General features: G+C 42.5%; 1 protein-coding gene across 1 annotated transcript in view; it reads right to left on the bottom strand.

The window, feature by feature from the left end:
- cmip (c-Maf inducing protein) overlaps positions 1-13,403 on the bottom strand; it is a 33,531-nt gene extending 20,128 nt beyond the window's left edge. The window contains exon 1 of the mRNA XM_072695022.1: positions 12,498-13,403. Coding sequence (XP_072551123.1) covers positions 12,498-12,827 — 330 coding nt within the window. The 5' untranslated portion in view covers positions 12,828-13,403. The remainder of the gene's footprint in view (positions 1-12,497) is intronic.
- Positions 13,404-18,162: the final 4,759 nt, after the last annotated feature.

Raw genomic sequence — 18,162 nt, 5'->3', positions numbered from 1 at the left:
ATATATATATATATATATATATATATATATATATATATATAATTATTATATAATTTTAATTATAGAACTTATATTATATTTGCATATACAATAACCCCCAAATTATTATAGTCATGTCTATTTCGCACTTTACATACATACATGATACTGTATATTGCACTTCTGGCTGGATGCTAACTGCATTTCATTGGCTGTGTATCTGTACTCTGCACAATGACAATCAAGTTAAATCTAATCTAGTATTAAGTCGCACCCATTGCCGACACAGATGTGCAAAGGCACATACACAGCTTGTCTGGTATAGCCAATAGAATAGGACTCTCTGAAGCTGTTACAGAAAATGAACCTATTGGCACCATGCTGTCTAATGCTAGAGGGGTATAAAGCCCCCCAGCATTGAGCTGTGAAGCAAGTGGAGGTGCTCTGTGTTCTCTGGAATGATGATGATGATGATGGTGGTGGTGGTGCTCCATCCAATACTTTTGCTATGAGGTGGGGATGAGGTGGGATGGTGATCATCATCCAACATCCTGACCCATGTTAGGCTCTTGTCACTAAATAAAAATTACAGTAGTGCTCCTCCAAAACCAAGTCTTCCTCCCTGGACAGTAGAGGAGACCGTTACTACAATAAAATGAAGATACATCGAAAATGCTCGAAATTAAGGGTATTAAAATGAATGAGCAGGTGTCCCAATACTTTTAGGCATTAACGAAAGCTGGCCAGTAGCTCTGCTGTTCAGATGAAGACCTTTAATATTACAGGACATGCAAGAATCCACCCTTGCCTGGAAAAATACGCCGTTTCAGTTAAAGAGGAGTTACTTTATTAAACGTAGACATGGACAAAAAGTTTGCTTTCTCTTTCCTGAAAACCCACCTTTTAACCTCGTCAAAGCGTCTAAGGTTCTTATGCCATTTTCCCTGCTCCCAACACATCACCTTCAAGAACTGACTGTTCACTCACTGACTAATATATCCGACCTCTTGACGGGTTTCTTTGTAACCAAATAATTAACGTTATTCACTTCACCCGTCAGCCGTTTTAATGCTATGGCTGACCTTTTAACTGCGTCACTCTACTGTGAAAAACAGTCTTCACTTACGTGAATTAAACATAGTTTAATTGCTATAATTACGAAAAGGTTAACATGGAGGACTTGTGCAACTCGTGGCCTGTTTCTGGACTAAACTTGCTAACTGTAAATGCACTATATGTTCAAAAGTTTTGGAGAAGCATTGCCGATACATCAGGACTCTATGGAGAAGATAAACATGAACCTATTGGCAGCATGCGTAAGTTAATGTGTTAAGAGTGGATTAGAGGGGTAAAAAGCCCCCCAGCTCAGTGGAACTGTGCTCTCTGGAATGATGGACGGTGCTCAATCTAATACTTTTAGGGTGTTCAGTTAAGGAGTTGTATGGTGGTGATTCTTCAACATCCTGACCTCACCAAGTCTAACTCTTGTCGCTGAATGCCATCAAACCCTCAGAACAATGCTGCAGCTCCACAATCTAGTAGAAAGCCTTCCTCCCTGGACAGTAGAGACAGTTATTCCAACAAAAGCAGGATAAACTCTTTTTAATACCCTTGCATTTCAGAAGAAACAATGAATAAGCAGGCGTCCAAATACTTTTGTCATTATATTGCATTACAAAGTACTGATTATATATTGCTTAGGACTGTGTATGTGCAAAATGCCAAAAATATCGTCATTGGTATACATGATCACACATGAGAAAGTGGTTTAGATAGGAACGTGATCCTCTTTCTGGTCAGTTTTCTGATGAAGTACACTACGGAAGTACCAACTTTCACCCTCAGCCAAAGACTCGCACTGCTTCCTAGTCCTGGACTCAGCCTTTATTTACCTGATGCTTTACCTGTTTTTGCAATGCAATACTACCTTTTGTGTGTAAGGAAAAAAAACTTTTTGTGCTCTGAATGAGCCTTTTCTCTTTAGATCTCGATGCCTGTGGTGTTTCAATCAACCGTCATCAATGTTGTGCTGGTGAAGAACCAGCCCAAAAAAGCACAAGTTAAGAAATTGGAACATATTAATGGAACGAGACGAGCGTCGTAAAACTGTAAACTGTAAAGCTGTTTACAAATAAAAAAATAAATAAAGTGAGAGAATCATTTGACTGATTCTGCAATCATTTTGACCAAAGCTGCCATTGCTAAATCAGCCTTATGAACATCCGGACATTTGATGGAGAACAGATAAATAAATACTGTTAGTCAGCATGATCCGCAGTTCCCTTCAGCGTTGAATGGAAGGCAGAAAGCAGCAGTTGCTCGAGTCAAGGCTGCATCATTTAGTCCTTAGACTAAAAAAAAAAAAAAGAGGGCACAGAGCATTTTAGGTAGCATTTAAGGCTTTGCCATCAGTGGCCGGAGTCAGAGAGAGCACAACTGGCGGGTGGGTAGATGGAGCCCTCTCCTCTTAAAGCGATGTCGGCCAGCACAGGCGCTTTCCTCAGAGTGTGTGGGCTGCCTGGTAATGCTGCATTGGCGGCGGTTTGAAGAGAGGCTGGCCGTGGCTGGCGGTGGCTGGCTTGTGTTAAGTTCTTACCCCCCTGGTGTCGGGAGCTTTGCTAGTACGAGAGGGGGTAACAAACCTACGAGGGTGGGTGAATTGGCGGTACCAAATTCTTTAACAAACATTTGTTCAAGTGTGAAAGCTGTTTACGAGCCTGGAATTGGTCCCAGAGATCCAATCTCTGGTCCTTTGGAAACCAGCAAATCAGAGGACTCCGGTGCGGTCTACGTGTGGTGCTGTGTGATTGGTTCATTTAGTCACGTGACTTCTTCAACTTATTGACCACAAGGCTAAAAACGTTCGCCCACAAGAACGAGCCCTTGCTTGCAGGTGTTCCTGCACGGGGAAAGGTCACGACTCCAGGAAGCGCTGTTCTTCACTGCTTGGGTGTTTGTATCCAAGGAAAATAAGGAAAAGCAATTAACGGATGAACCCAGGTCCTACCATTCAGAAAACGTGCGCAGAACAGTGACGTACGAACTATTCAAAGCCATTAATTTATTATGAACACCATGAACGTATTTACAGCTTAATCGTACATTTCCTTCCGTTTTGACCCCATGACCCATCCATAGCTGGGCCGCTTGCGCACTACATTACGCTGACAGAATGACGCCAGCCCTCTCTTGTTAAAACACAGCTTTTACACGGCTTTTAAAGTGACGCGCTCGGCAGAGTTCGCCGAACAGCGCTCCTGGGAGAGCTACTGGATTAATTCTCGAGTAACAATAACACAGGCAACAGCAAAGTGGAAAGCTACCCTTCCCCTCGAGGGACTCATTTGTTAGAAGAATCCTCAAGCTGCATAAATGAGATGGAGAGATGACAATCATGGAGGAGGTAGAACCATTGGCCATACACTCTATATGGACAAAAGTATTGGGTCACCTTTACATTACACCTACAGGAGCTTTTGACACCCCATTTTGACAAACCATAGGCATTAATTATGGAGTTAGTCCCCATTTGCAGCTCCAACAGCGGGTTTGCAACTCATGCGGGCAGACCGCGTGGCTAGGGGCTTGATTTTATACCCCGCAAGAGGTGTGTCCCTATACTTTTGTCTGCAGAGCAAGTGATTGTATTGTTGAATGTAGAGCTGGGCAATATGACGATAATTTATCGTATCGTGATAGATTTTGTTATCGTGATGACAATAAGCTTTTCTAAGCATATGGAGGAGACTGTTAGTGCTTAATAAACATTACTAACAATGTAATTAGACTGGGTTAATTAGATGCTGAGTAGAAATCACTGTATTCAGTACGGGAGAGGACCTGAATAGTAGTTTATAAGAATCTGTCGCTACAGATTTTTTTATTCTGTGATCACATGTATTGTGATAAACATCATTTATTACGACAATAATTTTAAATATTGTGATATAGTATTTTTACCCCATCGCCCAGCCCTTGCTGAAAGTACTTTATACATTCTGAGGAAGCTTACTTTGTCCACTCCTTTTTCCAATAATAAATACATATAAATAATTTTATTTATTAAATTACAGACAAATGCAATTATCACGACTTACTGTTTTCTCATTTTAACTTAACCTTAATTCAATTGTTGTATTTTTTAGCTGCTTGGTCGGTTATGGGCTATGCGCTTATGCGCTACTACCGAGTTTGAAAGTGAGATAATGGCAGTCATGTCACTTTGCATAAGCCGTGGTTGGTTTCACTTCATAATAAAGCTTCCTATGGATCAGACCGCAAAACAACACAATGACCCTCTGCCCACCCCATTACTCACCTGGTTCAACTCACTAGTACCCTTATCCTACTTTACCTCACTAGTCCTCTCCTCACTATCCCCTACATGCCGAAAGCCATGCCGATCACTATATAGAGAACACCATCATAGGCAACAGAAGGCAGTGAGCTCACTGCTGTGCCGTCTCCTCAGAGAAGCTCCTCAGAGAAGGTAAGCGTGAATCCTCAACGTGATGGATTAGGGGTATACTAGGTCCTGTATAGTGTACATCATAGATTACTCATTACAGTGCATTGTGGGATTGTTGTGGTGCACGGCTACAAAGTAGTGAACTAGATCGGGCACCGTTTCGGACACAGCTCGAATTTAAGGAGCGATATTGATTGATTGCATGTAACTGGTGTATTTTATAAATCTACTAATGTGACTGGAGTTAGGCAGTAGGATCGTGGGGTGCAGACGGATCGGATTGGTCGGTGGTAAACTTCGGGGTTCAAACAATGAGAAATGAAGAATTAATAGAGAACTGATTCAGTTTCAGTGATGCACACTGGCATACTGTTGCACTGGCATGTCAATGCTTCAGTGCATTCAATGCTCTTACAGCTAATACTGTTGATGGTGATATTGGTGATGTTGGTGATTTATGGATTTAGGTATTTTCTAAGTAATACCTCCACGGAATTACACCAACTCCAACTTTTCTGCACAATTATTTCATGAAGTTCACATCAAGCCATTAAGGTGTGTTGATGTGAAGTACACTACGTGTCCAAATGTTTAAGCTGCATCCATAAATGCACACACACACAGCTTGTCTAATCCCTGTAGAGACGTACTGCCAATAGCACTGGACTCCCTGGAGCAGATCAATATGCCAGGCATGGGCTAGAGGGGTATACAGCCCCCCCCCAGCACTGAGCTGTGGAACTGTGTTCTCTGGAATGATGGATGGTGCAATACTTTTGGGATGACGGAGGGAGTTGAGGTGGGGTGTTGATCATCCACCATCCTGACCTCACTAAGATAATGCTCTGGTCGCATCTTGGATGCAATCAAATCCTCACAGAAATGCTCACAGAAACTTAATCTATTAGAAAGCCGTCTTTCCTGGACATTAGAGACAGTTACTCCGACCAAAGCAGGATACACGTTTTTAATATCCTTGACTTATGAGCAGATATTGAGAAATGAATGAGCAGGTGTCCCAATACTTTTGTCCACTACGTATATTTCATTACAGAGAAACAGAGAATTGGACTGCACTCAGCAACAACAGCTTTTTGTTAGTGAGGTCAGGATGCTGGATGATGATAATCACCACCACACCTCATCCCAAAGGTACTGGATGGAGCACCACCACCATCATCATTCCAGAGAACACCGTTCTTCCACTGCTCCACAGCTCCTCAATGCTGGGGGGCTTTATACCCCTCTGGCCCACGCCTGGCATTAGGCAGCAGCATGGTGCCAATAGGTTCATGTTGTTTATCTGCTCCAGAGAGTCCTATTCTATTGGCTAAACTTCTCTACAGGAACCAGACAAGCTGTGCATCTGTGTCAGAAATGGGTGCAACCTAAAGTAGCTGAATGCATTTATAAAAAAAGCAGCTAAAAAGCAGCCCATTTTCTGTTTACGCATAAAATAGGCTTAATTAGGCCTTCGTTGTAACTAAGAAGTATCTGTAAAGCCTGTCCTGTCCAGTACAGAATGCATGTATCTGCCACCACAATGAAAAGCTCACACAGGTAACACAATTGGCATCGATCGCCAAGCTCAGAAACGCCAGCGCACATGAACACGCAACAGACTTCTAACAAAACTGAGCTGTATTGAATTTTGGACACAAAACAATGGTGACTTTAATCTCAGCAGCTTATTGTGCATCACCGAATAGAATTACCAAGAGAACTGGCCTGCAAAAAAAGCCTCTGTCGAGGTACGCTACATTGACAAAAGTATTGGGACACCTGCTTATTCACGGTTTCTTTTGAAATGAAGGGTATTGAAAAAAAGTTTCTCCTGCTTTTGTTGGAGTAACTGTCTCTACTGTCCGGGGAGGACGACCTTCTACTAGATGTTGGAGCATTTCTGTGAGGATCCGATAGCAGTCAGCGACAAGAGCATTAGGTCAGTGAGTTATGTTGAGTGATGAAGACTACCACCTTTATACCCCTCTTCTAGCCCACACCTGGCATTAGACGTGGTGCTGATGTTTATTAGGTCCATGTTTATTATCTGCTCCATAGAGTCCTATTCTATTGACAATTCGTCTCTACGAGGACTAGAAAAGGTGTGTGTGTGTGTGTGTGTGTGTGTGTGGAAAAAGGATTTTGGCCATTTGGACATTTGTTGAAGGCATTACTAATACGACTGCATGTGCACACCTAGAATCAACCCAATTAGAGGCAGAGAGCCGAGGCACTGAGGGAACAGTGCTGGTACAGTCTTACAGAGGAGGAATTTCCAACTGGTCTCATTTGATGGACCATGAGGAAGCTGATTTTATAGTCCGCTGCCATACGATCAGCTGAGTGTTCCTTTCACTACCCTTTATTTAATCCCTCACCCAATCACTCTGCCAGACCCACTAGGCCTAAAGCTGAAAGGGCTTTAAGGAACATAAAGTGAATGTATGGTCTGGAATATTACAGTTTGGCTTACACAAACACATAACATTAAAATATCTTATTAATATTATTATTATTATTATTATTAATTATTATTATAATAAATAATAATAATAATAATAATTTCACGCGTACAAATGAAATGGCATGTTGTTGCTCCAGTAGTATTTTGCCCTGCATACAATTTGCCCACTAAATTTCTATTCTAATAGGGGTGTAAGAAAATATCAAGATATTGAAGTATTGAGGTTTTATGTAATGTAATATTGTATTGATTTTTGATTAATAGTTTGCATGCAAAGATTGGGGTCAATACGGTTGCAACGGTATAAGATGTTCAGATCCTCCAAAAATATCATGGTTTCACATCATCACAGTGTACAGAATTTCACAACTGCAGGTTCTTCTTCTTCTTTATTATTTTAATACATTAATCCTTAAAGCAACAAACACAATTCTGGATGAACACAAGCTTTCTCATATTTCAAGCTTAAATCAGTTTATTATTAGAAGTAAAATGGAAGTAAAATGTAGGTGAAGCTCTTTTGAACCATTTTATTTCCAGCTAATAATTATTTTTATTATGGAGATATTATATATATATATATATATATATATATATATATATATATATATATATATGATTGTTTTTAAACTAACAAATTGGTGCGACTCTCGGTTTTGTTTCCCCCCCCCCCAATACCAATATTAAGAAAATGTGCACAGCATAATAATCATCTTTTCAGCCGACCCGCTGCTTATACCACTGCCTATCCCGCTGCAACCCTAGATGGCAGACAGTGGTTCACTTTGTGTTATGTTAAAAACCTTGACGGTCTTCAGATCCCACTGTTCTGATTGGATAGACTGTAAACTTCTCTTTTACTCAGATTTTTTGCACACAATGTTTTTTTAAGTTTAGTTTTTCTAAAATTTGATAAAAAAAAAAGCAGTATATCGTCCTGTTTACACTGAATATACTCACAATTTATACTGCAACATTCTGAATCATTGCCCCTGTATTGAGATGCATATTGTATTGCCAGGTTATTGACAATACACAGCCCTACCATCGAAGCACGGCTAAATATACTTTAGTTACAATTCAAATTTAAGTAATTTAGATGTCTCCTGAGCTAACGGAGGGTTTGGTGTATAACATAAAAAGGAACGGGAGCAAAAACGGTCCGTGTTGATTTAAGGTCGACTTTAGCAAAACGTATATATTTATACGCGCCCTCCAAACAAACCACAGAGGCTATCTTCTCCATCACAATCACAATATACATTTGCATGCTCGCAACGCATGTCAGGAGCTAAATGTGGCGATGTAAAACTACGGAGACTGCAAATCGGAAAGCGGTGGACGTACCGCTGCCGCCTACCACCCTGTTTTCACAGCCCATCTAGTTATCATGAACAACAGTGGTTATCTTGTCTCGGGTCTCTAGTGTTTATTTGTAGTACTATTTCGTTCATGCATTTGCCGTTATATGCTGTCGCTGTCAAGCAAAAACCTTGTATCTTCTAAACTTGCAATGGAAGTCAATGTAAAACGATTTAATTGCACTTAAAAAGTCAATTTGGAGCATTTCTACTGGTAAAAACGTGAATAACGGGATACAGAGGTTTTTTTGTAATGGAATTGTGATGGAATTACTGGTTCTGGGAAGTACATTAGTAGATGTCTTTACTATCACATAGTAATAAACTGATATTATTAATAATACTAATATATATATATATATATATATATATATATATATATATATATATATATATATAATTATTCCAAAAAATATCCTTAAGAAAACTGGAATATATATATATATATATATATATATATATATATATATATAACTAATATTCCAGTTTATTTAAGGATATTTATTGGAATAATATTATGATATTTTTTATTTATAATAAGAATTAGATTCATGTCAATGCAGATTAAATCACAGGACCCCTGTTACCAAGACGTGGCCATTTTTTGGGTGCCTCAGATACTTTTAAATACATAAATAAATATAGCACTGAATGCTATAATTTTTGATGATCAGGTTTCTTTAAGCATAGAGATCTTTAACTTGATAACTGAAAACGTACAGGTCATTTCACACCCTGCTATTCGATTGCCAATTGCTAGATGCACTGATCAGCCATAACATTAAAACCACCTGCCTACTATTGTTTAGGTACGAATTTCACAAATCACAATCAGCAATTTTTCAGCAGTGCTACAGAAGATCGTCTTTGGGCTCAGTCCAGACAGGCTAGCCTTTGCTCCCTATGAGCATCAGTAAGCCTTGGGCAACTATAACCCTGTCGCCGGTTCGCTGGTCATCCGTCCTGGGCCCGGCGACCCTGGGAGACCGGGAGCACCCCACAAGATGACGCTCTGACCCAGTCATCTAGCCATCACAATCCGACCTGAGTTGGTCAATGTGATTTTTCTGTTCACTTCAAATCAGTGGTTTTAATGTTATGGCTGATCACAGGGCATATGATACTGTCCATCACTGCTCTATTGAAAATTCAGTTTTCCACCCTTCAGGACAGACGAACTGTACAGGCATGTCCCTCGTTCATCCACGAGAAAACGAACGTGGCTCTAGGCAAACATGTTTGTAGGGAAGGCTTTGATGTATTTTTTTATGAAAGACTGACAGGAAGTATTTATAATGGGTTGGCATTACGCAAATGTGATGTAGGTTCTCAGTGCTTAAGGAAAGGGGTGAGTCACATCTTTCATATCTTTCAGGGCGATCACTTTTTACACAGAACAGCCAGCATTTACTGAGAATCAACTAAAAGGCAACAGGGTAAATAAATTGGGTTCTGCTATAGGTGAAGCCCGTGGAGAAGCGAAAGGTTAGGTCGGAAAATGCTGCATTTTTGAGATTAAAATCACATGCCACTTCTGCCAGTCAACTGAGGTCAAATGTGCTAAAAGCATCAGAAATAGAAAACTTTCCACAACCTAAACAAAACACTTCGAAGCGGGTTCAGAAGAATAACTACGCCACACGCCGTTTATTACACTAGAATTCAACAATTATTATTATTTAATCACAGCTCCTCGACTTTAACGAAATATTTCTGCCAGAGTATTTACTGAATAATCAGTATTTACTGAATAACAGGTCTTTAAATTTAAATATTTATTTATTTTTAATGTTTAAGACAAAGATACCCCTTGGAATGGCCTTCCAGGCTGATTTATAAGCAATCCTGAAATTAAAAACTATCCTTTAACCAATTATCCATCACCTGAGGTCAAAAACACTACGTTTTTGAGGTCAGAAGACACTAAATACACTATTTATTACATTATAACTCAATATTAATAACTATAACAACAACAACAATGTAATATATTCCCTATACCGTAGCATAAAACAAACGTTTTAAACCCACAACATTTCCAGATGTCAAGTAAAACCTCCTAACCTTTGCCAAGAGAGACCATTAGCCACAGTCAACTACCCATCTATTAGCTATGGTCAACTGAACACGGGTCACCTGCTAAACATCTATTAGTCTACAGACCTCACAAACAAGCGATGTGACACCAAGATTGAAAGCCTGGCAAGTAACTAACGTCTCAAATTCAGCCTTCGGCCTCTTTTAAAATAAATAAATAAATAAAAATAAAAGTATATATTATATATACAAACAGATCTACAGAGATTTACCCTTTAAACACTAAAGGCCTGTTTGTGGGCCTGTCCGGCAGTTCCTCACCCTTACATGCCACAAATTACACATTATTACACTCTCATAGACTTTAATAAGCTTTAACAGGCTTGGATTGACGCTCCACGCTAATTTATAAGTAATATAAATAAGTCCTGGAACTAAAAAAATGACCGAAATCGTTCTCTGGGAATGCACTAAAATTAGGCCTACTTAGAAAGTATATACACGTCAGAAGAAAACCTCCAGAGCCTCTTTTCTTCTGATAACTGCAATCCCAGTTACTGAATAATACGTCTAAAAAAATGAAAACGTAAATAACAAGCCCGGGTTTCCATGGCTTTTAAACCAACATTTCGCTCGGAATGACCTTCCAGGCTACCTTATAAGACGTCCTGGGACTAAAAATGACCAAAGTCACCCATTGGGAATGACTAATTATCAGGCCAACTTGTCAGAAGGAACACGGCGAGCACACGACATGACCAAACCACCAGAGCCTCCAGAGCCTCCATTCTGATAAAGGCAATCACAGCTCCATACGCAGACCTCCTGAGTGTACGGTGCCTTCCACATGCAGCTTGTACTGGGTCTATCTGGCATGTCCCAACAAGACAGTCTGTGCCTCGCATGAATTTACAGTGAAACGTGAGTCACTGATTTGAAGAGGCACAATGCGAAATAGGGATGCGAGATAAAACTTAAACAAAACAAGGGATCCTTGTGTGACATCAGTAACAGGCCATTTCTGATCCATCCTGGCGGACTGAGCTGATCATACTTTCTTAAAAACAATGTCATATCTGCTAAAAGCACACGGCTGAGTCCTGTACTGTACAAAACGGTATATCTGTGTCCCCCAATTCCCAACTATAGGAAATCTGAGAATAACAGCTACTGGATCTCAACTGATTGCATGCTTTAATACACAGCAGGGCTTTATAAAATACACAATGATGACCATGACAGACTGTTAGGATGTCCTTTATGGGATTGCTTTGCCTCTTTTAGCCAACATTAAGCTCACCTTTGGCACAACAGCTGATCTGCAGCCTAGTAGGCCTCACTGAGCATCACCAGCTGCCTGGCACTGGACACACACATCTAATAAATAATTAAACTTTATTATTTTTTTTTTATTATTATTCTAATATTGTTTGCATATTTAATGCTATATGTTATTAATATATATATATATATTTTTTTTGTTTTTATTATTTCCTCTTTTAGGCCACTTCAGGGCTGCTGGTGGAAAAGGGCCTTCTGTGAAAACGACGGTGGTGTTATCCAGCTAGCGCTAGCTAATGCTGAGTAAACTTCAAATTAGAGACAAAATGATGTTATTATTAAAGATAAATGTAGTTATAAATATATTTTTAAATATATATTTAAATGTAGACGTGATGTTTGGAGGTTTTAAAACGAGGAGAAACCCAGAAAAGAGGAAAGACCTTCAGCTCAGCTGACAAAAAACAAACAAACTGCATTTGAATCCGAATCTAAGAGGCATTAAAACATCAAACCGGATTTAATTCTAAAATTTAATTTTAAAACCTGTTTAATAACGTGAATTTGTTAATAATTTTGCTTAAATGTTAAAAAAAACTAAAAACAGGTTAGCTAGCGTTAGTTAGCGTTAGCCAGCTAGCCACCGTTCCTGAAACAGCGTAGGTTAGCCAAGCCAAGCTAAGCTAAGCTAAGCTAAGCTAAGCTAAGCTAAGCTAGCTTCCCCTTCCAGCGCAGCCTCAACACTGCGATAAGCTGGAGGAGGTAAAGGAGGGGGCGGATAGGAGGACAGGAGGTGAGGAGGTATCTCTCGGTCCCTTCTACCTACCCAGCTAGCCAACTATCTAACTCAGCGGACTCAATGAACGCGTCTCGCCGCTTCGCCGAGCCCGAGTGTGGCGCTTACCGTGGCGGAGACGAGGCTGCAGTCCGTCAGGGTGAGGTGGTGAGGCTCCCACCTCCGCAGAAACTTTGTGGTGAGGATTTTACTGAGGAAGGTCCGCGGGTGCTTCACCACACACACCTGAATGTCGCCCTCCTGGAGAAGCTTGTACCGCATGCCGCTGCTGCAGGGGAGGAGGAGGCTCCTCCGGCACGGCGGCCCTCCTGCGCCCAGCTTGGCGTTATTATTCCCCTCCGGCGCTGTGGGCGCCGACATCTCGCCCAGCAAAGGCTTGCTCTCCTCGCACGGGTAAAACTGGTTGTTGTGAAGCTCGCTGCCGCTGTTAAAATCCATGACTGCGAGGCGAACAGATTTGGGGGCTGTTTTTGTTTGTATTTTAAATTGTTTTAAATGTTATAAAAAAAAAAAATCGTGGGTTACCAGTGGCCGCTCGCCTCGGCTACAGAGCGCTACCGCGATTCGACCTCCGTCGCTGTAGCAGCGCTAAGGGCGTTAAACAGACACAGGCGAGGGACGAGGGCGAGAATAGCCATTAGCCGGGCAATCCGTCAGGAAAGCGGAGCTGTATCTGAAATAGTCCGGGGTTTATTAAGCTGTTTTCTTAAGCTGTTTTCTTAAGCTGTTTCTTCCTCCCCCCCCGAAGTCAAACGTCTAGCTAACGTGAACTAGCGCTCGTCCGTCCGTCCGAAGAGCTATTCAATATGTTCGGGCCATTGCCATATCCATGCTGTCACCCTCCTCCCTCCTCCTCCTCCACAGCATGTTCCGCCCGGCCGCTCCGACACCACGTACCCGGCTACGGCAAAACAGCTCGAGCTGATCCAAACGCGGCCAGATTTCTCCGTGGGATTTTTTCTCTCGATCTTTAAAAGCTCGTAGACATGGTTCCCCTTTCTCTCTCTCTCTCTCTCTCTCTCTCTCTCTCTCCCCCCCTCTCTCTCTCTCTCTCCCCGATTGGTCCTCCCCGGGCCATGTGACGCCGAGGTGACGTCAATGGGGAGGCAAACGGATGCGCCGTGTGTCTCTCTTGTCTACACACGACTGTCTGATAGGGAGAGAAAGCCAAGCTAGGCTCCTTTCAACACAAAATGGAGAAAGAGGGCGCCTGGTTGCTCAGTGTACCGCCTTTCCCCATTTCCAACACTGCTGCTGTTATAATCTTAGAGTCTTGGCTGTTTCAGACCTCATATGCCAGACCTGGTTCTGTCATGTGGGCCCACAGAGGGTCTTAATGTTAATTCCTTTGTCTGGATCCACACATCTGGATACTAGTCCTCGATCCTGGCTACTCAGAACGAAAGGGCCTTAGAGCAGCCTCAGCGAGTCGAGACGGGGGTCTCCTTTCTTTGAGTTCAACCACGGACTGACAGGACCACTATGGTTCGGGCCCACAGAAGGTCTTAATCTTAATTCCTTTGTCTGGATCCACACATCTGGATCCATCTGTCTGGAAACTAGTCCTCGATCCTGGCTACTCAGAACGAAAGAGCCTTAGAGCAGCCTCAGCGAGTCGAGACGGGGGTCTCCTTTCTTTGAGTTCAACCACGGACTGACAGGACCACTATGGTTCGGGCCCACAGAGGGTCTTAATGTTAATTCCTTTGTCTGGATCCACACATCTGGATCCATCTGTCTGGAAACTAGTCCTCGATCCTGGCTACTCAGAACGAAAGAGCCTTAGAGCAGCCTCAGCGAGTCGAGACGGGGGTCTCCTTTCTTTAAGTTCAACCACGGACTGACAGGACCACTATGGTTCGGGCCCACAGAAGGTTTTAATCGGAGCCGGAAAATGATTCCTTTGTCTGGAATTCACACAGCCTGTCCTTAAACTACACATGGGCAGTCCACTTTCCGGCTACTCCGAGCTCACAGGCCTATAACAGTACAGGCTCTGTTCATTGAAACGCATGTCTTTCTTCAGTGTACTGGTTAAAATGGTATTTTTAAACCCCCAATCCTCCTTTTTCTCAACTAACCTCTTATCTCTTGAGTAAAAAGCAAAATACTGCTTGGTCAACCGAATGACAGCACCGTGACGGTTGGTTTCGACATTCTTTCACCTCCCAAAACTACAGGATTTCTCAGGAAGCCAGAGTGAGCCGTCCCACGCTACAAACAACGTAGGCAATGACACTCCCCAAGAATGTGGCAGCACTGTTTCTTTTCTTTTTTTTCTTTCCCCCTCATCTCTTACCGTCATAATTGTTTTCAGTCTGACTCAGTCGGACAGTGAGGGATGGATGGCCAGCGTGAAAAGAAGTCGAGCTGGCTGAAATCCTGAGGGTAGACCTTTGTGTGCACACAGAAGCTATACACTGCCGCGTGACATTGACATTTCACATCGGTCAGTGAAAGAGCAGTGAGATTCTTATCTCCTTACTAATTCGCCGCTGCCGTAAAGTCCAGCACTGTTTCGTTTTGCGCTATATTTCCCTTTTCTTTCTTTTGTTCTTCAAGTCGGGCCTTCATTATATGCACTTTACAGTGATATCTGTAGATGGGCCGTAGATTGGCAGCTGTAGCTGGAAGTCTAAAGTTTACATACAGTTATCATGGGCATTAATGCCACGGCAATATTTGGCTTTTAGTGACTTCTTTGAACTGTGATCTCTTTCTGGTGCAACATTCAGTTCAATCTTTAACAAAAAAAAACAAGAATTAGGTGCAAGGAATTAAGTTTTTCCCAATTTGGGCTGCCAATAACCCAACCCGTACATAACCCCACACCCCCAATGCACGCAATGTCTCCATCACCAGTGAGGTGACTTGTGCACCTTTTTTCGAACTGCCGCCGAAGCAAAATCGCTGGGCAACCAATGTACTAGCCTGTAGACGCCAGTGGCGTCCAGCACCACAATGAAGCGATGGGGGTGGGGGGGCAATTGTGCTTTCTCAGGGCCTCGGCTAGCAGCATGACCGGGATTCGAACCAGCGATCCTCTGATCATGGTGACCGCACCTTAGTCCGCTGGACCACCCATTTTTTAATTCTATATGTACAACCATGTAGACAATTGTCTTTTAACCTGCCCATGCCAAGACCTCTGTACTTCCTGTTAGTGATCATGATTGGCTACAGTACAATGGGAAAGTCTAAGGAACTCAATGCAGATCTGAGCTGGACAATCAAACCTTTACACCAATCAGGAATGTCTTTTGGAGTCAGATTCCAAGATCATCGGTTTAAACAACTGTAATTAACCACAAGTTATCGAGAGGTGTAACCATTTTGCCATGGTCTAGAGGAAGTCCCGAACTGTCACCCTTAGCTGAGAGGATATTGTTTTGGATAGTCAGGAACAACCCAAGAGCCATGACCTGGAAGCTGCTGGAACACCAGTGTCACTGTCTACAGTGGACTGAGAGGCTGCCGTCCAAGGAAGAAGCTCCTGTTCCAAAATCAACACTTTCCAGCCCGACTGAAGTTTGTACATGACCACATGGACAAAGAAGAGACCTTCTGGGGTGAATTTGTCTATGGTCAGATGGGGCACATATGTTTGGAGGAGTAAAGGTGAGGCATTCAAGCCCAAGAACACTGAACCCACCACTGTTAAACATGGTGGTGGTAGCAATATGCTGCTGGTGGAACTGGTACATTGTACAATGGCTGGAATAATGAAGGAGGACAACCGCCTTCCTACCCAGTTCCTTAGCATAACCTCAAACAATGGACTTGGACATAGTTGGGACAGGACAACGACCCTATAGACACACCAATGGGGGGGGTAGAATGGACAGATCAGGCTGTTGGAATGCTCTTTCCAAAGTCCTGACCTTTGCCCTATCGTAAATATGTGAATGTGCCTAAAAGTCAGGTCCGTGCCAGGAAGCCAGCATTTTTAACCATACCAAATCTGGCAAGATGAGTGGGCACACACATCCAAGCAGAATTCTGCCAAAAGCATCTTGCTCAGGGGACATTTCACCAACTCTTAGGAGTGCTGTGTGTGTATTTTTGACCTGGTGTGTATTATTTTGATCCTGTGTTGAATTCAGAAACCGTGGTTCATGTGAATAGTGGGCGAAACGTCCAACCGCTGTATCTCAACTGTAGGTGGCATTTCTTCTCTGCAGGGTAAACACCAAACGTTACAGTAACACGTGCCGTATGCTGTTTTTAAACTCATTATAGGCAAAGACGTCATTAAACCAAGCAAAGACACTTTGATTAGCTTGATTAGTACCCCTGAGAAAGAGCGTGAGCTCTGAATGTATTGTCCCTCTCTGGTTTTGTTTACAGCCTTTTCTACGTGTGGTTGCTGAGACAGAGCCCCCACATCCCCACCGGGTATACTCTGATGATAGGCTACACCGTCCCGCAGAGCCTAGACTCCGAGAGAAAAGCAACCTAACTGCTTGGCATGGTGTATGCTGCGGCCTTCGTACCTCCTGACCAGCATCTGACAAAGAAATGAATCAGACTTCCCAGGTCATATGAAACGATACCAGCCATAGTGGCTTAACCCTCGTCTGGTCCACGTGACCAGTTGCGGCACAGGAAGCGGACCACAGGAAGTCTTTTGTGATGGGTGTGAAGAGACATGAAAGGTGTGCGCGAGGCAAACCTCAGGTCTCAGGTCAGATGCTGAAAAAACAAGCACTTCTCATGGTCTCGCTACTGAGATTAGAACGATCTCAACAGGAAGAGTGTGTTTCTCACATTGCCCTTTTTCCGTACTACCCACTCTCATTACTCAGCCTTACCGCTGAGTTGCTGCAGTTTTGGGGTTTCTTTTTCACAAGAGCCCGTCACGAGCCACAAGTTGAATCACATGTTGTAACGTCAAGTTGAAAGTGAAACAAGCGTCTTATACGGCCTGGTCTGACCTGCCCCCTCGAAAATGTAGGTGCTAACAGTGCTACTTTTTGTTCCATAAAATAAAACACTGCAGTCGAGATGTATGAGCAGGCAGAGCTATTACACTGTTAATACAATCTTACAATCTTTACATCAAGTGAGGACCGTTCTTTAGACCGTTCTCTGTTATTTACATATAAGAACAAGTAGTTCTGTGAGCGATATTATAGCAGAACCATTTCAAGCACCTTCTTAATTTTTAGAATTGTGATGATGGCTGATGAGTCTTTAAGCAATCTTGTACTTTTTCCTTTTTATTTGTTTAAAAAAAGAAAAAAAAGAAATCCCCCCCTGGGGGCTCTGGGTGGCTCATCAGTCCGGCCCGGAGGTCACGAGTTCGAACCCCGAGCTATGCTGCTTTGCCAGCAGCGGCCAGAGTCCAAAAGAGCACAAGGGGCCGTCCTCTCTCCGGGTGGGTAGATGGCGAGCGCACTCTTCCCTCATCACTCATCAATGCGATGTTGGCCCGCCCAGCCTCCTGTTAGCTGCTACGGCGGAGCTGGGGGCCTGTCGCTTTCCATAAATTGAAAGACAAAGATCTGCATTTTTCTGCATCTGCATCTTTTCTACATTATACAAAATAGTTTTTGCATCATGCAAAAACCTTGTATCTCCATTCTTTGGCTACTTTTCACTCTGGCAGTTGCTCTTTACATAGTGTCCAAATGTCATGATGCACGGACCAATAGAAATGCCCCAAAATGACCTGGAATAAAAAAAAAAAACAAAAGAAAGGACATTGACTTCCATTGAAGGTTCTTCTTCTGTCAAGTTGAACCTTAAAATAATGGCTCGAAAGTCATTTTGG

The sequence above is a fragment of the Salminus brasiliensis genome, chromosome 13, assembly GCF_030463535.1.
Source record: "Salminus brasiliensis chromosome 13, fSalBra1.hap2, whole genome shotgun sequence".
Classification (NCBI taxonomy): Eukaryota; Metazoa; Chordata; class Actinopteri; order Characiformes; family Bryconidae; genus Salminus; species Salminus brasiliensis.
The sequence above is the reverse complement of the archived record's forward strand: the minus strand, read 5'-3'. Positions and strand labels throughout refer to the sequence as shown.